This window comes from Manacus vitellinus, unplaced genomic scaffold (assembly GCF_001715985.3).
Source record: "Manacus vitellinus isolate BGI_N305 unplaced genomic scaffold, ASM171598v3 scaffold_21_pilon, whole genome shotgun sequence".
NCBI classification, from domain to species: Eukaryota; Metazoa; Chordata; class Aves; order Passeriformes; family Pipridae; genus Manacus; species Manacus vitellinus.
This window is the reverse complement of record NW_021939546.1, coordinates 469,622-493,333: the sequence shown is the minus strand read 5'-3', so window position 1 is coordinate 493,333 and position 23,712 is coordinate 469,622. Positions and strand designations below refer to the sequence as shown.

At 35.7% G+C, this 23,712-nt stretch overlaps 1 protein-coding gene across 3 annotated transcripts; it reads left to right on the top strand.

Moving 5' to 3' along the window:
- The first annotated feature begins 217 nt into the window (after positions 1–217).
- CCDC18 (coiled-coil domain containing 18) lies at positions 218–23,706 on the top strand. Of its 3 annotated transcripts, XR_003915792.1 has the most exons (24): positions 218–267; positions 693–840; positions 1,033–1,183; positions 1,771–1,917; positions 2,848–2,957; positions 3,553–3,681; positions 5,221–5,317; positions 6,059–6,180; positions 7,560–7,869; positions 8,061–8,164; positions 8,272–8,432; positions 8,973–9,193; positions 9,979–10,089; positions 10,709–10,840; positions 11,587–11,724; positions 14,866–15,027; positions 15,487–15,629; positions 16,083–16,246; positions 17,057–17,270; positions 17,850–17,949; positions 19,020–19,136; positions 19,579–19,724; positions 21,306–21,349; positions 22,326–23,706. XR_003915792.1 is itself a non-coding variant. In XM_029959781.1 (23 exons), the coding sequence occupies exons 2-22, from the start codon at positions 710–712 to the stop codon at positions 19,708–19,710; spliced, it is 3,096 nt and encodes a 1,031-aa protein (XP_029815641.1). In that variant the 5' UTR covers positions 218–267; positions 693–709; the 3' UTR covers positions 19,711–19,724; positions 22,326–23,706. The 3 variants fall into 3 exon arrangements, 2 of the variants coding, with proteins under 2 accessions (XP_029815641.1, XP_029815642.1); XM_029959781.1 differs by lacking the exon at positions 21,306–21,349; XM_029959782.1 differs by lacking the exons at positions 19,020–19,136; positions 19,579–19,724; positions 21,306–21,349; positions 22,326–23,706 and having other exon boundaries at positions 17,182–17,270.
- The last annotated feature ends 6 nt before the right edge of the window (positions 23,707–23,712 follow it).

Genomic DNA, 23,712 nt, shown 5'->3' with positions numbered 1-23,712 from the left:
CCGCGCGGCTGTGCCGGGAGAGGGCGGGGCCGCACCGGCACCGGGCTGGGCCGGGCCCGACACCGACACCGACCTGTTCGGGGCGGGACCTCCCTGCCGCCCCCGTCCCAGCGCCCCGTGCCTCAGCCCTTCCGCCAGCCCGGGCCCTGGCGGGGTTTCCGCGGCGCTCTCCGCCCGGCGCTGCCCCCCCCCGCGCCGCTCGGCGCTGCCCGTCCGCCCGAGGATATTTTGCTTTCGTTTGTCGTTTCGCTGGTCACTGGCAGCGAGGCAAGTTTTGCTCATTGGCGTGTGCGCCGTTCCCGTGTCGGACTCCCCGGGAGCTCCGAGGTCACCGCGCTGCTCTGTGTGAGGGACTTTTGGCAACTAATGTATAGCGGGCTTTTCCAGTTTTCCTGTATGACAAGTCGCGAAGCTTTTTGTGCTTCATGAACGCATACAGAACTCCTTTTCTCAAAAGAGGCAATTTGTACAGTTATTTTTATCCAGTGAACATGGGAAGAGGTAGTGTGTGAAATGTACCTTTACATTTGAAAATTTGTGTTTTCTCTTTTCTTAGAAAGAAAGACAAAAATATTTGCTTTTTTTTTTGTATTTTTGTCTCCTCTCCACCTTCTTTTGGTATCTTTAAAAATATCTTTGAAAATAATTTTCACGTATGTTTAACAGTGTTTTAATATTAAATATGATTTTAGCTATATGTGTGGTACCAATGGAATGTACTAGGTGGACTTGCTCTAAAAGTGGTACTGATGAAGATCTGCTTGCAAACGTTCAGTTATTACAGAATCAGCTGAGGAGAACTGAAAAAAACCTTCAAACAGTAGAGAAAGAGCTTTCCAGGTATGTGTGTGTTTGGGAATGAGAACTGTCTGTCTCTCATAGTGTGAATCTTGTCTTGTTCAGTGCAATGGATTACTGCAATTAGCTCCTTTTGTGCTTTCCGTTTGAACGGTCTTGAATAAACAACCCTAATAAGCAACTTAATAAAGAAAAACTGGAGCAGTAACTTTTCACTCTCCCTCCTAACACTAGTACAAATGAACATTACGGCCACTGCTTTGCTGAGGCGACAGACTTCGCTCTGGAGGATTTTGTACAACCTAATTATAACAGTCAAGGCTTTTCCAACCCCAAGAAGAATTGTGGTAAAACATCTGACCAAGATTTTCAAAGAAAACCCAAAGTAAATATTGCTCTTTATTACTTATTATTATTACTTTGGTTTTCTGATCTTTGCTATGTTTTTGGATGTTTTTTGGCTGGTAGGGCTTGGAGCAGATACACTGTAGCACTGGACAATGAAACCAATTGAGCACTCTTAAACATAATATCATTTCAATATGGTTTTTCTGCAAAGTTTCCATTAGGGCCTTTCAGTGCTTGAAGGAGGTTTATAAGAAAGATGGGGACAAAGTTTTTAGCAGGGCCTGTTCCAACAGGACAAGGGGTAATGGTTTTAAACTGAAAGGGGATCAGTTTAGATTAGGTGTAACGAGTAAATTTTTTACTATGAGGGTAGTAAAACATTGGCACCAGTTTTCCAGAGCCGTGTTAGATCCCCCATCCCTGGAAACATTCAGGGTCAGGCTGGACAGGGCTCTAAGCAAGTTGATGTGGTTGAAGTTGTCCCTGATCATTGCAAGGTGGTTGGACTAGATGTCCTTTAAAGGTCTCTTTCAACCCAAACTATTTATGATTTTATGATGTATATATTGCTTATGTATTCATATATAAGTGTGTGTATATATAAAAATATATTTTTGTGTCTAGTCTTACTCAGTATCCACAACTTCAGATAAAACTGTGGAAGAAAATGAACGTCTTCAAGAGCAAAATGCATCTTTGACTTCTCAGAACCACTACCTAAAGAACAGAGTGGAAACAATGAACTTTGAATTGATGCAGTCAAAAACAAAAGTATGTATCTTTAGCATATTCATCAAAAAGAAAAACAAACCCCAACCCCCCCAAACATCCCAATGACCATGATTTTTGAGTTTATAATTCCAAGCAGAATATGCTATTTTTTTATCTTATCTTAATCTAAGTTTAATATTTAATATGTATTTAATATTCAGTATTAATCTTGAACAGAATATTTTGGAATCTATTTCTCCATGGGCAAAACAACTATATTAATTATGAATTCTAGCTATTCATGTTCCAAAGTTTAGTGTAAAGCCAGTAAGCCATAGAATGAAAAACACATTATGAAAGAAAATAGTTCAGTATATGTATTTAGTACTGTACATTCACATGTCTAAGCTACATTGAGATTAATGTGAATAATAATGGCACAGTGGTCATTTGCAGAGGAAATGAAGAGTTAACCTCATTAATCCAAATTAATAAATTAATAAGTGAAGATGGATTAGAAAGAAATATTATATCTAATAAATCATTACTGATTTAGTATATACTTGTCTGTACAGGTTTGTTTCATGACAATTGTATTCTTGTATTTGGTTTGTATATAATGTTAAGAAAACAGAAGTATGCTTAGTGCTTTTCGTTTGAGAAATGTTATCTCCAGACAGAACAAATAAATAGATAAACAAAACATTTGACTGCCTGACACTGAAAGAAGAAATAGTTGAATATAAACTTTTTGGGAAAAGCAAGAGACTGGACATATAAAGAAATTCCTCTGCTAGACAGCATATCACATTGGAACTGGAAGGGATGTTAAATGAGCAGAAAATTGGAGGTCAGTTGGTGTAGATGAGCAAAGGTAATTTACAGTAGGGTTAAGAGCACTGTCATTCAGTAAGCAGATTGTTCTCAAGTGTATCACCTGAAGATATATATGCAAGTGTTAATGCACCCCCAATTATGTTTGTATTTCAGATTTCGTATCTTGAATCCACTTTAGGTACGCATTTATTCAGCGTTCCGAAGTTGAAAGAACAGATTTTAAACTTGGAAGCAGAAGTTTCAACTCAAAATAAAATTCTGAAGTAATAAGTGTACTTTTAAATCAGTGTTTTATTGTTGTCTGCTTGCTAGTCCAATCTCTTTTTTGGGATGACATAATTACTGGTACTGTGTGAGTCATGTAATCTGGGGTCTGAAACTTTCATTTCAGAGTCAAATATAGGAAGAGGGAGGTGATCTATTTTGTGTTGAATGTACTTCAAGAAATTCAGAAAAAATTATAAAGGCTGGTGGAAGAAACCAGGTTATAATGTGTGCTAAACACAAATATGCCCTGATAATTGAATAGAGGGATTGTGTGCTGCACGACTGCATATATTCTGTTGTAGCAAGCATACATATTTTCAAACATGATGGTGCACTTTGTGATATAAAGGGTCAGCCACCTGGGTCCTTGGCAGTTGTGACACCTGATGCCTATTGATGAGGTTTGGACACCAGACTGCAGACATACTGCTGGGGAGTCTGGAGACTGGGGGTATTCCAAGCCTAGTCTAGAGAGATGCAGCGTGTTTGACTAGTGCTTCTCAAACATCATGTGCAGAAAAGAACAACAGAAATCTATTTTCTTTACAAAAAAGTTCCTAATTTTTTTATTATGCTTTATTTGTTTGCTAGAGATGCAGAAGATAGGCTAGATCAAAACCGGAAAACAGCACTGGAAAGAGAAAACATGTTGCAAAGATATCAAAAGGGCTATAAAAATCTGAAAATGGAGTTAATTGAACGGAGCAAGCAAGGAAAGAGGTACTAAGTCATTTTAATAAATGGAATACAGAATAATAAGTGTGTGCTTATTTCCATTGATAGTTATTTATTTTGTGGAATCAAGTTACTTTTCTGCTTTAAGGATGTTATTTTTTAAAAAAGGGGAATTTCTATGTGAAGGTAGTGATTATTTAAACAGGCACATTTAAAATCTTGAAATTAGCTGGTAATTGCAGACTGATACTAGTAACCAGTTTATCAGCTGCTTTTTTCCCTTCAGGACAGATGTACTGCAGTGGAGAGCTGAAAAGTGTCCAGAATATATTTTTCCTGAATTATTTTTGTCTTTGTTTTGCAAGAACCTACAATCCATGCTCAGTATTCAGCAGTACTGAGTGCTGTGTTTTTGGGGTCGGTGCAAGGAAAATGATAAAGGCACAACATAATCGAGAGAACACTTTTGTTATCCTTAATCTTACCTGTCTATATGGTACTGTTGAAAAGGGTTCTGTAATTCTGTCTCCATCACTGTTTTCCTTTCCTATTGCCTCCTTTAGCCTAACAGCTCTGTGGCTACTGGGAGGGTTAGCTAATTTCTTATGACTGTTAGAAGTTACCATGTACAGTCCTGTCACTTCCAAAATGTCATTTTAAAAAAGTGAGAGGATTAAATAAAAAGATTCCTATCTACCCTATTCATTTAACTCCATTACCTGGGGCAAAAATTAACTGATTACTTGGGAAAGCATTTCTTGAACCTTTTGAATGCAAACTCTTTGTTTGGTTTGTGTATCTACCCATAAAATTACCTCTAACCTTCTTATAGCAAGACAAATGGAAATACTGTGGGGCTTGCACAGCTGGTTGAAGAAATGTGTTGCTTTATGATCACCATTCAGAGCATGTGGGGCTGGAACTACCTGTACTTAGTTACTAGTTGCAAATGTAAATATTTGGGTGCTTAAGAAAAGTTGAGCCTCTGCCAGGTGTTAAAGGCAAGTGTTATGGCTAGTGTTATTATTACAGTTTTCTTTTAATCATTAATTGCCACAACTTACTATTCTTTGGCCAGGGAAACTGAAGTGCTTTAGACTAACACTGTTTTGTTATTCTGAAATCCTTTTATACCCTTCTCTGAATACTTTTGCCATCTCCAGATGGATGGTGGTCCTCAGACTGAGAAACACTGCTCTGAGGGTTGGCCATACTTAGAGGAGGCACTGCCCCATGTCCACATCTCCCTTAGTGGAAGAGAGAAATGTTATTGAGCAGCAGTAATTCTTTGTGTGCCTGTGTTGGGTGTCCTGAACAGACTGCATACCTGAGGTTACTGCTCCAACTTCTTCCCTAGTGAGTAACAATAGGGGAAGGGGCAGGAGCGTGGTGATAGAGGGAAATACTAGGGATTGTTCCTTTGAGCAGTTTCTCGCATGATATCTATGCCTTGGAAAATTAGATGAGGAAAGGAAGTACCTGGAGCAATTACTTTAATAATTGTTTTTAGTAACTGGAGGAGATAGTTACATAATGGCTGGAATTTGTGGGTTTTGAAATTGGTTTGCTTCTTTGGCTTTGCAGAGCAGAACAGCAAAGAAATGAAGCTTTGTTGAATGTGAAGGAGCTGACAAGAGCTTTCAAAAAGTATAAAGCAGAAATAACTGAAAAATTAGAAAAGGTGAGAGTTTTTTCTTCACTAGTTTTTGCCATGTTTTTAAGATTTTTCATCTTACAATAAGCAAGGCAGCTAACAGCGACAGGTTCACCAGTGAGTCAGTCATTTCTGATTGTGAGTGGCAAAGTCCTAAGAGAGATGGGATAGGGTAAGCAACTATTTGTGGTGATAAATTCAGTTATACAGTTTTACACTGTCTTTGCAGAGTCTGGACAGTCTGCATCTTTAGAGTATCCTAATAGTGCTGTTGTTTCTTCTGTCCCCTGCTTGCCAGCTGGGAGTTTTACATTTTAAACATATAAGATCCTTTCAAAAGAACTCTTTTACTCTGTATGTTTAACCTGTTCAATGAAACATGAGCTAGAGGAGAGCTAAGATGAAGTCATCTCCCAAAGTTCCAGTGATCAAATTGGTAATGCTTCCTGCCTTGTGGGAGGAGAAAATACAGGTCTGAGACAGTTAACTCTGACTGAGATTTTTTTTTTAATTGGACTTCTTTCCACATGGAAGGAGATTGCCCACCATAAATATGCCCTAAAATATTAAATTAATTTTTTCCCAGATGACACAAGAAGAAAACTTCTTTGCCCCTTTTCTTCACAACAGTGAGCAATAGAATAATTTACAGACTTCCCAGAAAGGAAAAAAAGAGCATAGTGTTTATAGTATTCTTTTAAAAATAGCCAGTTGGTCATAGAAGCTTAGTTTATTGTTGTACAGTAATGAAAAAAATTGCTTTTTAAGGTTAAAGCTGAAGAATTAGTCTTGGGAAAACGTTTAATTAATTGTGAAAAAGAAAAAGAGAAGTTGAATGAAAAATGTATCAGCTACAGAAAGGATCTAAACATCCTAGAAGAGCAACTAAGGTAACGCAAGGGCTTTTAAAAATCTCTGTATGGTTTTTTGAGAAGGAATTGTGTGCTACAGTTGTCACTGTGAATGTGGTGCTCCATTCATGTAGTTCAAACCAATAATTTTTTCTACATTATTTTCTATAACTAATCTTTAAATGTTTTAATCCCACATGCTGCCACATATTCCCAGTAAGATGCCACCCCCCAAGCCTTCTGGGGACATTGGTTCCCTTGGTCACTCACTGCTGCCTGTGCTCTGTGGGTACTCTGGTTTCATGTGTGCCTGTGCTGCTGCCTGTGCCCTGCTAATGCTCCTACCCTGTGAGTTCCCTGGCTGGAGTGAAGGATACCCTTGGCATCCAATGGGGAGGCTGCACTCAGGCTGCAGTGGAGGTTTTGGTGCTGACTGCAGCTTCTGGAATGATCAGACCTGGCTTTGATGCTTTCTGTCACAACTCAAAAGTCCTTTTCCACTTACAATTTTTTATACTCCTTGTATGTTTTGTTTCAAGCTGAATGCCCCTTTTTTCAGCGGTCCTTTGTAATTCCCTCATGACTTTAATGAGGGAAGACAACCATGAGCTGGTTGTCTTTAGAGTTGTTAAGTTTGGACAAACACCTGCACAGACATTTTGGGGTATTCTATTTACATGCATTGTCCACACTCACATTCCTGTCTAAACCGTTGTTCTTTAGGCCATTTTGGCAAGACTGGGCAGTGTGTGAACACCCTTCCGTGAGTTTGAGCCTACTTGATAGGTCTCTGCTGATGATGTGTTGTTTTTTTTTTTCTTGACTGTTCTCTTTTTTTTCTGCTCAGTTACACCAGGTTTGGAACTCACCAGGGCCCTTGCTGAGCTAATTCAGTTTGGTAAACCAACAAGTACCTAAAAAAGTAAATAATTTGAGATGAGCTAAAAATACATTTGTCTCAGTGTACAAGCAGATATGAAGGGAGAAATGGGCCCCCTCCCTCTCTTGTTAGTAATAGAATGATAGAGTAACTCAGTATTTTCATCCATTTTGATTTTACATATTGTTATACACTTATTTTATCCTGTTCTTAAATTGCCCTGGCTTCTGCACAGTTAAAGCTGTTTGGTTTGTTTCCTACCAGTGCCTCTCCTGGCAGTGCTCAAAACTTCATGAAGTTGCTTAAGAAAGAGAAGTTGTTGACTCTCTCCTTTTGTTTGGTGATAACACTTTACATCTTGGTTCTTAGGAACAGTGAAAGCTTAGTAAAGCAGCGAGAACTTTTCTGTCCTTTGTATAGAGCTAAGCCTAGATTTTGAGAGGGAGGAAACTAGTAAAACTGCAGCTATGGTGTGTTCTGGTACTTCTAATAATGAAAATCCTCTATGTTGAGCTATATCTTTTAAATGCCTTTTCAGGCAATTAAAGGAAGAGAATAGTAGCACAAAAGAAGAAATTAAGACTCTAGAGGCAAAGAACGCTGAAATTACATCAATGCTGAGTCGGTCTGATCAGAAGATCATCAAGCTTGAGAGTGAACTTTCTGAAAAAGAAAATGTGCTTAAAGAGCAAAATGCTCTAATAAGTGAAAATGCAGAGCTGAGAGCACTTACTGCACAGCAACATAACCACTTGAAATTATGTCATCAAGAAATTGAGAATTCAAGGGAAGAGCTCAACATACTAGAAACCATTATTTCTCAGTTGTCTTCAAGTACATCTGAAGAGGTACAGTAACAAATACAGACTTAGAAGTGTATTATGTGTTGAATAATTTTAAGAATCAAGTTATCCAAACTTTTAACATTCTGGTATATGTGTCTTAAAATTTATATGCTGGTATAATACCTTAATTAATCATGCTGTGAAGCAATATAAAATTGATTTTTCATTGATCTTTGTTTTCCCTTAACTTTTAGTTTAAATGGCACCATTTCAAACACCAGCTTTTGAGTTCCTCAACAAAAGAAGTTATTTCAGAGTCTTGTGGTGAATCAAGTAAACCTTTGATTGCAGACCTAAGGTATAACTTTCTGGTTACTGAATTATGTCAAGAATAGGCAGATAATAAGGTGGTGTTAGAACTAGGATATAGAAAGAATGTTGAAGTTGTCTTCTCCTTTATAATAGCATTAAACTGTCAATGAAAGAAGCTGAAATGCAAAAGCCTCGTGCAAACTTAACTATCTGTACTGGAGCTGAGCATCTGTCTAATGATAATGAAGGACAAGAAAATAGCAGGTCATGTGGCCTGGAAACAGAGCCTGTCAAATTGATCAGAAGTCAAGGAGGTAAGCTTTCTGAAATAGCTGTGCAGTTCTGTCTGATTAATCCACAGAACAGAAATGTTCTGGTGGGGTTTAAATTGTTTTTATAGTTTTATTTTTTAAATGTACCTCTGTGAGCTATGAGGCATGGTTTGGTTGAACAGTGAGCATTTTGCCACCTTGGAAACTGTCATGTTCTCCAGGCACAATATTCTTTCTTTTGCTAGTTAAGTTACTTGTTCAGCAATAGCTAAGGTAGGAGTTGTACTGAAATGGAACCATGTATTTCTCTCTTTATGCAGGTTATGCTAAGGTCTTCATATTTTTGTTGATGCTTTTCTCTGTAACCTGCTGTTGCAGTATTTCTGCCATTGCTTCTGTGATTATTATCAGGACTGCTCCAAGAAATTCCTTCAGGGCACCTAATGATGCTGTCTTGGTTTCTTCTTGTTTGTTTGTTGGGGGCTTTTTCATTTGTTTTCATGAGTCATAGTTTTCAGTTACATTACAGGTTTGTATGTACTTGTATAAATTAATCTTAGATTTATTTTTTTCTACTTTGAGAGAGGAGAAAATGCCAACAGTTGGAACTTATAAGCAAGCAATTTGAAAAGATGAGGCGAAGATTCCAGAAAGAGATAGAAGAGTTACGCACTAAACTGACAAAAGCAGATGATGAAAATTCTTCTTTGAAGAGCAGCATGGCTCAAAGGACCAGCCAGTTTCAAATCATACAGGAAGACCTACTGAAGAAGGCTTCAAAAACTAGTAGCTTAGAGAAAGAAGTAAGTTTTTAGCAGCACTGAAAAAATGCCACTACTTCTTCATTTCAGTAAGCAAAGATAGTGAAGACAATAGTTATTGTCTTCAATAACTGTTAACTGTAATTGCCGTATTAATTTTAAAATCTGATTTATTTGAGAAAAATCTGAATTAAGTTTTCAGCAAGCAGAAAAATTTAAAGATAGAAGCCTCAGTTTATTAACTGTTGGAAATATGGTTTTAAAACTGATGTAGTGGTGGGCTTCTCTACTACTACTTTGATTTGTTATGTGGAAACTATGCTCAGTCTCGTTTCTTTGGTATGGTTTAATTAATGTGTAATCTTAGGAAATAGATGTTGAAATACACTTGTATTTTTCCTTATTTAATGTTAGTACAGTTGCCAGAGATAAACATCATTACCAGAGAGTCACAAATGAAAGAAATTAGGCGTCAGCTCATCTCAGGTTGAATAAGTTAAAATACTAATGTTTACATTCTGATGCTAATGTGTTTATAGAGTTTGGCATAATGGGATTTGAAGTATTTCCTAATAATGGACATAAGTATTATAAATCTGTAGTAGCTATTTTGCTCACAGTTATCATTAATTGGATAAATTTTAGGTAAATTGTCCTGAATCTTTCTCTTTAAATAATAAAATTTAATAGATCGACAAAACAAACGATTAATTAAAAATGCTATAGTAGTACCTAAAATGGAACCGGTGATAAGAAAGTATATACAAATACTTGAATAAACCCCTAACAGTTGTTTACATGCTGTTTAGTGCCATGTTTAATTTCAGATGAGAAAGAAATCTTCTCAACTTTCTGAACTTGAAGAACAGTTGGAAGAAAAGACTATTGCTTATTCCACTGCTGCAGCAAGAAATGCTGAGTTGGAACAGGAACTCATGGTAAAATGTTCTCACCGAGAAACTATATGTAAAAAGACAAGTGGAGATTAAAGTTTAACTTAACAGTAGTATTCAAAATGGATAGACTTTCAGATCTGCTAAATAATCTGTGCAGTTTTTAGGGTATGCAGACTTTAAAAACTGAATCTTGTTTCAAATAAAACATTCCTTTTTCCCTGCCTTTGAATGTGGTAAGCTATTAACGGACATGTTACTTTTTCCTTATATGTGCAATGAAGATCTGGTCCTATTGAAGTCAGTTGTAGCATTGCCGTTTGTTTCAGTGAAATACATGTAGATCTGTGACTAAAATAGTCTTCAAAATGCTGTTTTAAATGTGCCATCTCTCCATGGGAGGGTAGAATTTCTTTTTATCTTTGTCAGAAGTTATCTATGCCATAGTCCACCTTGGCAGACACCTTGTCTCTGTAGCTGCTGCTTCTACTGATCTTCTCTACCTGTGTTACAGGTGTGACATCCTTTGAGATGACACATGCAGCGTGTAACTTCAGTATTTTCTGTGTTGTTCTTTTACAAAATCTAGAAACTAGATGATCAAATAAACTGCTAATATCACAAAATATTTTTATTAAGTCTTTCTATTGTTGCCATTTCCCAGGAAAAAAGCAGACGCATTCATGAGTTGGAAGCAACTATCAGTGAAGAACATAAGAAAATAAATTCTGCTTTTGAAAATGCAAAGTTGGTACACCTTGAGCAGCACAAAGAGATGAAGAAACAGATAGAACTAGTAAGACCTTGTGTGCTAGTATGTATGAGTGTTATACTTGGTAACTTTTTCCTATGTTAATTTCTTTGTCTTTCTTGTAATTGTGAGACACATCCATTTAAAAAGTTATATTAAGAAGTTCATTCTTCTCCGTAGGTTTCCTGATTTTACTACATTTTCCATCTAACTCTACACAACTGTCCTTCTGAAATATTCATATCCTCTTTTCTGCTCAACTAAAGAGAAGTAAGGACTTAGGAAGAGTGCTGTTGTTCTTTGCTCCAAACAAAGCAAAAAAAAAAGTATAGCTTTATTGCCTACTGGATTTAAACCATGACAGCTTCTAACAATGTTTTCTTGTTGGCTGAACCTCTGCCAGCCTGAGCCTTATGAGCATCTGTGTTCAGGGAGAATACTTGGTAGGTTTTTCATTCTTTGAAGAAGAATTCTGTTGCTTTATGTGATTAGAAATATAACTGAGGCTATTTCTAGCTGTTCAAGAAGCTTGTCATCCTTTACTAAAGAATGTATGCGTGTCTTGGCTGATGACAGATTATTGCACTCTGTCTGCTCTCATTCTCTTGATTCTCCTCTTGATTTAAGACATTAAGAGTTTGGGATTTCTTGATAATTTTAAGACTGCAATACTGCTGATGGCAAGACTGTATTTACTTTTCATTAGAAAAGTGATGGGTGAATAGAACTGAATGACATTTAGATGCAAAAATTCTTATCTAAGTAATAAATTGTGATTTACTTATGGACAGCTTCAGACACAGCTGGAGCAGAAACATCAACAATTCATTGAACAAGAGAAAATAATATCTGTTTTACAACAAGAGGTTATACATAAACAGCTTCATTACATTGAATCATTGGATGGGCTGCTGATAGGAAGCAGAGAGGTAAGGTTGGCTCTTGACTTTCTTTAAATGCAAATTGAACAAGTGACTAATAATAATGAAAAGCACATCCATAAATACATGGGAAAATTGGAGAAAATTAAAGATGCTTATGTTTTTGCTTTTTAATTCTTGTTTGACTAATTGACTGAATCTAGTGTAGTCACCAGTTACTGCTGCTACTACTGTATATTGTACAAACTTCAGTGGCCTTTCATTTTTTTCTATCTCAGCATTCTCTTTATGTCTGTGGTTTGCCCCTTGGGCTTCTTGCTCTGATCAAAGGAAACAGATTTGGATAAAGAAAAGTTGCATCTATTCTGCACTAGGTGGAAAATCAAGAATGTTCTAGTCTGATAATGCCTGCTCTGCAGAATATGAAGGGACATCTGTCAGGAACCAAATTTACTTCAGAGTATCATGTACACAAATACATTATAGAAGCAATTGTGTTTTAAATACACTGATCTGGGTTTTTTCCCTTGATTCTTAATATGAGTTTTTATTAAATTACTTTTACTATATTTACATTTTGTTCTCTTGAATAAAAATATGTGTACAAACAGGAAATGGAAAAATCAAAATGCCAAGAAAGATCAAGGATTGAAGATGCTGGGAAGTCACTTAACAGAAGAAACAATTAAAGTTAATAAGTTCTTTGTTATTTTCAATTAATAGTTTTGAAGTTTGCAGTAATGGTGTATTTCCTTTTATCCTCTATAGAAAAAATTTTTTATAGAAATTTGTCTTAGGTAAATATTTCAGAAGTCATTGACCTGAAGTTTTTCCATTTTTTTGCTGTTGTTTCTTTTTGGTTTAGTTTCTTTTTTTTTGATTAAAACAAGTATGGTGAAACCTACAGTAAGGGATCATGCAATGCATAATTGCTTTATAAAATTATTGTACTTACAAATAGGACAGACTTGTGCTTATTGTACTCTCAAAGTACAACTTTGTCTAACAGAACTAATGTTATGTATCTTTTTTGTCTAGATATGGCATATATTTTAGATATATATGATGCTATAATATTGGTCACGTTTTTAGCCATCTATGCCTCTTCCTAGTGTTTGCCTGATAAATATTTTCCATGCAGCACTTTCAACAGTATCTTAATGAACCAGTGCCATGTGGTGATTTACCCCAGTGAGGTTTCAAACAGTATTAAACCTCCAGGATATTGGCAGGAGAAGATACTGGGGTCTCAGCTGTTAGCATGCTCTTTCTGAGCTTGTGTTGGACCTGTTTGCTATCCAAGTGGCTTTGCAGTATTTGGGACGTTTTACAGAGATTTAAAATTAAGACCCATTGTAATTTCTCTTCAACAAACTCTCGAATGGAGTGGGGAGAGAGAGATATACAGTCCAGTGTGATTTAGAAAACTGGTAGTCTGATTGCAAAATGGAAAGCGTCAGCCAGTCTGCAGCTAAATTCAGCACAGTTCTCATTGATGAGAAGTCTTAGTATTGCAACCAAATGGTTAAGAAAAGCTTAATTACTATGGCTCAAGACCTTTGGGGGTTTGTTAATTATAATTTTTATCTGTTTGAGGTTATAAGGTATTTTTTAGAGAGACTCAAATTCAAATTAATATTAAAAGGGTAAAGCAGATTAACAGTGTTGACATTGCTCAGAGCTCTTCCTTTCCCTTTTGGTGAAACTCTGGCCCTGTCTCCCAGTGCAGAAAGGGAAAACATGCTGTTAATAACTTTCTCAAAAGAAGTGTATCAAGAATGTTTTTTTTGTATCTGAGTGTTATTTTTGGAAAACATGTTGTCAGCTCACATATGATGATAATTCCAAATTTATTTATATAGTTCTGTATATAACAACCTGTGATGGATTAATGATTTGGTATTGGGCATATGTCTGCTTTTAAATTCTAGCTACTGACAAATATTGGAATATCTTCTCGTAACTGATAGTCTCATCTTGTTTAAACACAGTCTAAAGTACTGTAATTGAATTTCACAAATAATTTTAATTTCTGAATACTATTTCAGTTTTAAAGTTTATCATAATCTTCCATGACTATTTCAATACTCTTTCGATAAAAATGTAGCTTTTTGGACATTTTATACGAAGATGACTTTTAATACAATTTTTAGACTAGCTGATACAGACCATGCCATGCAATTTTAAGTGATCTATTGCATCCAACTAGGAACAACAACTCGAGTCAGCATTAAAGGTATGTGAGGAAGAAGTTGTAATGTATTTGAGTCAGTCACAAGAAAATAAGGAGGTGTTTGAAAATCAGCTCAAAGACAGGTTTAAAGAGGTAACAGCTTGTTTTACAACTCTTCTGTATTGCAGAGAACACTTGTTATGATTGATTTAATCTGAAAGTTTGTAAAATAACAGCGAAAACATTTGCAACAGGAGCTGTGAATAGGAAGTAAGCTGGGAAAAGATGATGCATTTTGTGAGGGTAAAGGGGAAAAATCATACTTAAGGAACACTGGATAAGCTTAGGGAAAAGAAGCACCCAGATAAATGAATTGTTGAAAGAAGTAACAAATCAGAATTATGTGAAACAAAGCATTCTCTTGGGGAAAAAAATGGAGGGAGCAGTATTGCAATATAAATTTAGGTGCATATAATTGATTTGTCCTTCAACTATCTTAATGGGGAAGAAGTCCTGGGCATAAGAAAATGTTTACTTCAAGCCCCAGAGTTTTATCATACTTTCCACTACTACATGAAAGCAAGAAGGAATTGAGTTTAAATATTAGGATGAATTTTTCTTTGTGAGTATGCCCAACCACATGAACTAATTATATAGTAGGCTCTTCATGTCAGTGCTGACCTGCTGAGAGAGAGGCTTCGGTCAAACAGAGATTGCCAGACCCTGAAATTAAAAATCTCTTATGTATGTTCTTAAAACATTGACAAGCTATAATTAGAAAGCAAGAATCAAAAACTGGGACTGCTAAGTTACCACTATCCTAACCTACTTTATAAAGCACAACTCAGGGATGAATTATGAGGTCTGTTATGTACTGTTGCAACTTTAATGCAACTAAATTCAGAGCCAGAAGTTCTATTGAATCATAGATGTGATTCTGTGCTCATTAAGAGAGAATAGCTATGCAAGTGAAAATAAAAATAGTTTATTTTAATGGAAAATAAATGTCTTTTCAGCTTCATTATTTGCAGAAAGAAATAAAAATAAAAGATCAGAATATTCAGGACACGAGTGAACAAACTGTTCTACAAACTTTGCTTCATCATCAGCAAATGTTACAGCAAGAAACTATTAGAAATGGGGAGCTGGAAGATAATCAGATTAAACTCGAACAACAGGTACAGTATGGTGAGAAGTGTCTACGTAAAGAGAGAAAATTAAATGCCTTTAGATATGTTTTTGTAATACCTTTAAAATCTGAATGTTTCTTTGATAACTGAGTTGATAATTATGATTTTAGATATATCTAAAATAAAGAGTTTAGTGGTCTGTTTTATCTTAAACCAGGTTCTGTGCTATCAGAAATGCTAGCTCGCATTAGAGTGGCTAGGTACTTTGAAAATCAAACCCTAGACTGCAATTAAGGAGAGGTGCATTTAAATTCAGAAAGTTGTCTCTTGTTATATTTACTAGAAACTATTTGTCTTTCAAATGTGCAAAGTTCTAGTCTTAAATTATATATAGACTATAAAGACATCTGCTGTGTTAAACCCCTCATTATGTTATGTGAGTTGCAAGACAAGGCAGTATGTTTCTTTGGAATGCAATTTAAAAGTACTCTGAATACTGTTTGCCAGGTATCCACTTTGGAAAAGGAGCTTCAGAATCAGAAAGCATGTGCAGCAGATGAGTTGAGAAAGGTGGAGGAGAAACTTCGCTTTGCTGCTCAGGAAGCAGATTTAAACGGACAGAAGGTGGATGAACTGAATTGTACAATCAGGTAGGTTCAGTGTAACAGAGGGATGTTCTGCACAGAGACATGGATCAGCAAGATTGCTGTCTGAAATGGTATTCAGCTCTGTAGTTACACACTTCAGCCTCTGTATGAGCATAGACTCGAATTCAGAAGGGAAGCTTCTAAATAGCAGAGGCATGAGTTTCTGGAACAGTTTTCCAGTCGAATTAATGCATATCCTGGCAACTTATTTAGCCTTAAGATGGCACTTCATGATGCAGTTCAATTCATAAATGTATCAACTTGCTTGCAATTGTAGATAGTATATTCTAGGGGAGCTTGCTAGTCTTAAAGAATATTGTTTTGATTGCAAGAAAAGCCTACTTAACATGACTTTTTATTTCTGTTTTATTCACAAACCCTTGTCTTAGAGCATGTAAGGGTATACACATGTTGCTTTTATTACATGGTTCATTTTTTTCTGGTTGCTTCTATTAGGCAGATTAAATTGGAGATGGATCAGTGCAAGAATGAACTTATTGATATGGAAAAAGAAGTAGTGCAATTACAGCAAGATGGTGAAAACAAAACAGTGCAGATAAATCAGTTGGATATCACTTTGGAAGAAGCAAGATCAGAGCTCAATAAAAAGGCAAATGAGGGTAATTGGGCTATTTTGTTTCTCAGGCTTCCTTTCATTATGCTATTTCTGTTTATGTATTAGACATTTTTCCATTTCCCCCTGTTTTATAATCAAGTACATGAGAGTCAAAAAATGATAATTTTTTTAATGTATTAGTAATTCCATAGTTAAAAAAACCTGAACAAACAAAGCCAAAACCAACCAAACAATACCCCCACAATGCAAAAAAATCACAAGCTTTTTTTTAACATACCTTTGCAAATTCTCACTTCTGTGGTATATACCTTTACCCCAGGTGAAATGAATAAGTAGTTTCCCTGTAAATTAGCAATGCAGATTCTTACTGTGATAATCAAATGAGGCACATACATTTCATAAAGGCATATGCTATTCACAAAAATTCAGCTCTTTAAAAGAAACAGAAAATCTCACAAGGGAGTCTGTGGAAATAAACTTTCCAATCCATTCTCTTCCATTTAATTTAATTGTACCATTGTTTTAAACCAGAGGAATACCAGCAATTCTGCTTGCATTTTTCATAGCACTGCATATTCAATTACTATATTGTCCCTGCACTTTCTCCTTGGCCAGATGTTTTTAGATATATCCTCATATTTCAAGTCATGAATTGAATGAAAACATAGCAAAGACTTACATGCCATAGGAAGGCTTTTGAATAAGAAGTCACTGTTTTTCTAGATTGTCCTAAAAAATACTGATACTGAAAATTTATTATGACCACAAATGCTACTAGGTAGTGGTGTTGCATAAAGACCCTGGCGTGCTGATGATTAAGCATTTTGTCTTTTGTGGTGTGTGTGTAAAATAGTGAATGATTTAGAAGATAAGCTGCTTCAAAGTGAGACTTGCCACAGGGAAGCCTTACAGAAAATAGCAGAACTAGAATCTGCATTACACAATGCCCGTGGAGAATTAAAAATCACTTTAACACAGCTTCAGGAATTGCAAGATGCATTACAGAATGCACAGTCCTCTCTGGAGGAGAAGCACATTGCTATCATGGAGCTAACAACTGAGCTCAGGTAAGCTGGTATCTTTTCCATCATGAAAACTTACCTGTGTTAATTTTTCCTTAGGAATAGCAAGTAGCTTGGATGGCTTTTTTCTAATGTTCTTAACAGCTCTCTATAATTTTTAGGTGCTTTTCAGCTGTAAGATAAGTTGATACTTGAGCTCCTCAGCTCACTTTTAATTTCTAAAAGTGGTGCTGAATTCTTTTTTAGGAATTCTATTTTAAAAACTGCTAAAATTATTTTCTGAATCCCAAAGCTGTGAAGTAATTGTACAAAGAATAATGAAATTTTCTAGTTTCCTTTCTGACCACAAATTAATGGTGCTTTCTTCTGTACTATTCTTTTTTAAGAACATGTTTTCCTGATATAGCCAATTAAATAACTTGAATAATGAAGTTGTTGGGCAATCTCCACCTGGAATATAGTAAACAGAATTATTCCATTTGGGTTTGTTTCTTTGCAATCAATTAGTTGATTCATGTTTAGGGTAATATGGCTGTAAGTAACAGAGCTAATGATTTCCAAGCTGGATACATGAAGCTAAGCAACTGAATGTGCATTAAGCAATTAAACATATGAGAATTTCAGGTATTGCAAGGGTGAAGTTGAAGACAAAAAACAAGAACTCCTTGAAATGGACCAAGCACTGAAAGAAAGGAATTGGGAACTGAAACAAAGAGCAGCTCAGGTCAGATTATTTTAAGTATGTTACTGACAATTGGTACTGTTATGTAGTAGATAACTTATGAAAAGCCTGCTAGGTTTGGTTGCTTTGAAGTATTGTCTCAAACTGTACTGTTACTGTAGCCACGGAGTCAAGCTCAAAACCAGCTCGGTGTTACTGAAGCCTTATGGTACCAGGAAAATCAGGCTGTGCTCCCCTAAGGGACACAGAGTTCTGGTTTAAGGAAACAGAAGCCTCATGCAAACCCTTCATTAGTTCTTCATTAGTGATAAAGTTATAAGACAACTGTTCTCATCTTGATGTTTGGTAAGAGGAAGAAAGAGCTGTGCTGAAGTGTGCTTGGAGATGATAGACTCCTTTCCTTGTTTGCACTGGAGCATGTTTGATTAGCTCTAAAGCAGCCTCTAAATATGAAATGGTGTCTTGGTTGAGAATACATTTCTGTAGCTCACTTGAAATATTTTCAGTCTTTTGGTCTGGCTTCTTTGATGCCCATCATGGGAAAATTCTTTTTCTGCCACTTATAATTAGCCTCTTCCTGCAGGAGTTACTAGCCTTTGTATTCAAGAATATTTGAGGTTCAGAGAGGAGGAGTGGAGATTTGAATAAATCTGTTTAAGCAACTGACACTGTAAGGAGGCCAGATCTTGCAATATATTTTTGCCACAGTATCCTGTGAGCTGCTCCAGGAATTCATCAAAGCTTTTGATGAATTGATGGTTTTTTTTGGTTTGGCAAAATCTGTCACTTTCTAACAAGAGGGATTTGTATAATTACTCATAATATTTATTTTAAAATGAGATATAGGCTTGTATTCTGTGTATATGAGGACCTAACATATTCAGTTATGGATTTTTTTCCTGATTTTCCCCTTTTCTTTTTATGTTTGGCCACTATTTTTTTAAACAACATAGCTAGGGTGCAGTTTTATATTGACTACTCCAGAGGATACTCTTGAGGCTACAAAGGATTAATTTCATTCATTTTGCTGTCATAGTTTGTAATATTGCTTCTTAAAATCTATATACTAATTCAAAATAAAATATTTCCTTTTCTTCCTTTCTTACCTGTAGATTACACAGCTGGATATGACAGTTCGTGCATATAGGGAAGAAATGGAACAACAAATAATTCAATTACAGTGCAATTTAGAAAAGTCAGAGTTGGAAATCAAGGAATGCAATAAAAAGGTAATTCTCACTTAATTAAAAACAGTCTCCCTAACAAAGGGCAGATAATTTTATGAGAAAGTCTGGTCCTGGGACACAATAGCTGGACAGGTTTAATCTAGAAGATGAAAACTGGTTTCTTATTATAGAGAGAGGGAAGGCAGTACTTTAATTATGTACCAGCAAAAACACTTCATTTGTCAGTTGAAACAATAAATTTTGCAGGGATATAACAGTGCAAAAATGAAAACTTATTTTTTCACTTGATATGATATAGCTCCCAAACTGCTCTTTTGGTAAAGGAACATGTTGACAAAATAAAAAATCGACAAGGGAATCCAAAGTCAGTGGTAAAACTGATGGTTATTTGTGAGTTTTCTTTGTTTTGTGGTTTGGGGTTTTTTTTAAATCATTCTGACTTTGGTAAAATATCAGTTCTGATTTAATTGCATTTTCTGTTCAGATTGAGAGCTTAGAGAAGAAACTTCAGCATTCTAAAGATCAGCTTCGTGAAAAAGAGTTTGAATTGCTCCAGAGAGACCAAGAAATAAATCAGCTGAAGAAAAAAAAAATCAAAGAAAACAACATAGCCTAGAAGCTCTTGAAAAGGTAAAATGTACATAACAAATTATCAATTTTTAATGCCATTACTGTACCTGCCTAGAAGGAACTATACAGTGTCTCTTAAGCATAAGTGTCATTAATTCTCCCAGAATCATTGTATTTTATATCCTGGTGTTTGCTGAATCTTAATCCCCTGAAGTTAAACCGGTTTAGTTATTTAAAAATTACAAATTTAATGGCACACTCTTAATTGTCTGCTTTCTGTGGAGAAATTTGAATACTGATTATCTTTAGTAACCCTGTTTTCTGACTGTGGACAACATGGTCTTCCTTGAAATGAAACAAAACAAAATGCTGTATAATGAGGGCTTCTCATGATTTAGGTACTATCTTGCAAAAATTATCGCATCCAAAGAGCCCTGATATGTGGCACGTTTATAGGAACCAGAAGTGAGAGTTTTTTGGCATAGTGAATGGGAGCATATGGATAGAATAAACTTTATAGATGACTTTATGAATTATATAAATCTTTGGTTTGGTGCATGAATCAGTCCCTACAAATATAACTGTGACCTGAGATAAGTAGGCTTTGTGCAGATGATTGCCAGCTAGAGGTAAACTGCAAAGCCCCAACAGCTCCTGCTACTTTGGTTGTGCTGCATTTGTGTGTTTCTTTTCCCTAGGGTGAGATATCAGAGAAGGCTTATTTCTGTGTGGTCACCAAAAGCATTTGGTCTGCATTCTACATCATGGAGGCTTGGCAGTGTAACAGCTGAATCTGAAGGTTGTTTCACTGCCAATTAAAGCAGTGTCAGCTCTCCCGTCTTGTTTTCTGTTAGGTTGTTTATGACACTCGAGAACAGGACAGTGACTGCTACTACCATACACACATATCATTAACATATTTCCAACTTTTCCTAAGGGATGATTCTGAAGGAAAGAATTTCCTAGCTAGCCCCTGTACAACTGCTGACTAGACCCTTTCTTTCCAGACAAATTGCCTTGTTATTGTTTTTCCTAAGGAATAGCAGGTAGGGAGAGGCCTTAGAATGATATAAGAAAGGCTTTGAAAATAGACCTACTCCAGTCATGTTCCTTTAGAGACTTGGGATGAAGGAAAAGAAATTTTAAGTTTATTTTCATTGTAATGAGGTGGATAAAACACTAGATTTTGGAAGCATTCTGCATAAAATACAAAATACAATGCAGAGGGCTTCTGGCTCCACTTAGAATATGATGTGGTTCCTTCTTTGTTTAAAAATTGTGTATATTAACATGATATAAGAAAACACTTTCCCCATTAGTAACACATTGCAGACTGACTGACCAGTCTTCCACAGAAACTTTCTGTCCTAGTTCTAAAAACTCAATTGCCTAATTTATCTAGGGAAAAGGGGTAGGGGCTGTGTGTGTCTGGCCCAGGGGAGTAGTCTGCCTCATTCTTTTTCCTCTTAATACACTACTTTGTCTGCTTATTACAGAAAATATATTAGTTCAGGGAAGGAATTGCTAGAGAGGGTTGATTTCTATCCTAGTCCACTCTGCCCCTTTGGGACTCATGAAATAACCAGGTCACAGATTTTTCGGTTGAATCGTTCTTTGTTCTTACTCTGCTTCAATCTGCAGCGAGGGTCTTGTAACAATTCAGCACTCTGCTACCCTTCGAAGTTGTAAGTATTCCAAATAAAGGAACTGAAAATACCTTAATGAACATTAAGAATGGGTTTTTCATTTTTCTGGGAAATTGAAGTAATTTCCTTTATTAAAAAAAAAAGAAAGGCAGATTGGACTTATAGCAAACTAATTTTTTGTGACCCCAGTTTCTTCTGATATGAGAAATGAAATTGTTTAAAAACCTAATGTTAATGTAAACATGGCTGCTGTGTATCATATACTAAAGAGACTGAATGCTTTTTCTATAAATGAACTGTTGAATAATTAGATCCACCATGTAAACTTGTTTTTTGAAGCAGGGGTGGGAGGAAGCTAAAGCTCTAGAAACAAAAAAACCCCACCCAACCTCAAACACACTGTGTTTGGCTGCATTTATTTCTATGTACTCTAGAAAATCCAGTTTACATTCACGTTGCTATTTTTCTTGCTTTGTGCTGGTAAACATCATAAGCTTTCTTCCTTTTGATACCTTGATAATGTTGATGGGGTTTTTACAAACACTTCCTGAATTATTAGAATTTCTGGTTGCTAGGAACTTAAACACAAATGAAATCCAACATGAAACCTTAAGCCTTACACAGAGGAGCAATTTCAAAAGACAGTGCTCCTTTAAACTGTACAAAATTTTTACAGGGATTTGCATATGAAGATTTCTTAAAATATTCCACATAACATTTTCCTACTTATCTGCTAGAACTTAGTATGTGTTGGAAAATTTGTAAATTGTGCTCATTTGGAAAGCAAATGTACTTCACTTACAAGAACAGTGGACAAAAATGCATTAATAATGTCAGTCTAGGGGTCAAAATTTGAGAAAGCAGCCATGGACTTGAGACCTGCTGTTAGTTTTCTTGAATTTGTAAAATAAATCTTAATAATGAAAAGTAATATCTTGTTACAAATTGATTTAGAGATAATAATTTGAATGCAGAAGTTTAAAGGAAGGTTCTGATCACAGATACTTTGTTTCAGGGGCAAGAACTGTGAAGAAATGAATGTTGCCCATTGGACAAGCAGCAACCCAGGAATGCTACTGCTGGCATCATTATTGTGCATTCCAAGAGGAAATGTTAATGTTGTATTTCTAAAGAAGGAATGCAGTTATTTGTACTGAAGCAGATGATACCCTTTTTATTTTTCCAGCTGTTTTTAAGATTATTGCCTTGATTTAATAACATATTAATTTATTTTTTCATACTTTAAAAAAAATTATTTCTCTTAAGTTGTAGGAATTAATTTCAGCTCTTGTCTTTTTCCAAGGATTTTGAATGGTGTACTTGTTTCGTATCTCACTTCTAATTAAAAACACAATGGTATTATTAAGAATTTTTGTTTGGGAATATTTTATCTTCTTTTTTTGTACATATGCAGTGTTGCAGACACAACATCTTATTAAAATTGACCTGTTTGCAAGATGTTTTAGGACACTGATTTGATCACAGACACTGGGAAAACCTGCTTGCTTTATTCCAAGCAGTATCTTTAAAATGCAAAGGAACAAGGCCATAAAGCTTTCTGAGCTTTGAGCTTTTTTTATTTCTAACAAAAATCCCTACAAAAATTATCATAGATTAAAATGGCATCATAATTATGCATTCTAAAACATATTTATTTCCATTTTTCCAAAAGTACTACACAATTTAGCTGTACGAATGCCTGGTGGCTCCACTTTTATATTTATATGAGCATCAGAAACTGCAAATGTGGTTATGAGGCCTCAATCTGAGTCTGAATAATGCATACATGATTTATGTGCATTAAGACGTGATTCATACTTCAGAAAATCAAGTTAATAAAGTTACTTGACTTGAGGAACAGAATTGAATGTGTTGCAATTTAAATCCTAGGCCTCAGTTAAGTGTTTTGTACATTAAAAGTGAATCTTGGCCAACAAATATATCTATTGTGTTTCTGCAACTCTGCAAGTGGTCCTGTGCCAAAGTCCTTGGGCAGTCATAGGCCTTTCATTGTTTATGTAAACACGTTCCACAAATGCCACACTCTAAGTGGTTCTACAAAACCAGCCACACATTCTGCTACCATTGACAAGGTCAAGATACACTTATCTAAAATATTTCTGCAGTTTCAGATTATTTAATCTGCTATTATGAAAATTATGATGTAGCGAAAAATACTGTTCCTTACAGAAATATATTGCGTGTTTTACATCAAGCTGTACGTTTCTCTACATAATAGTAAAGGAAAAACATTAGAATTAGGTTGACTGGTGTAACAATTGCAAATTAAACTATTATTTTTTCCTCTTTAGGCACATCACTTTGCCTTCAGGCTAGAATTCTATGCACCAAATTTCAGACAGATTTTTTTTAAAGCAGTGGAACATATAAGCCCTTCAAAC

Bases quoted from the DNA above. Each gene is read 5' to 3' on its own strand.
- CCDC18 (XM_029959781.1), top strand. From the start codon at position 710: ATGGAATGTACTAGGTGGACTTGCTCTAAAAGTGGTACTGATGAAGAT. The intron at 1,184-1,770 runs GTAAATATTGCT...TTTTGTGTCTAG, and splicing joins ATTTTCAAAGAAAACCCAAA to TCTTACTCAGTATCCACAAC. The intron at 16,247-17,056 runs GTAATTGGGCTA...TGTGTAAAATAG, and splicing joins CAATAAAAAGGCAAATGAGG to TGAATGATTTAGAAGATAAG.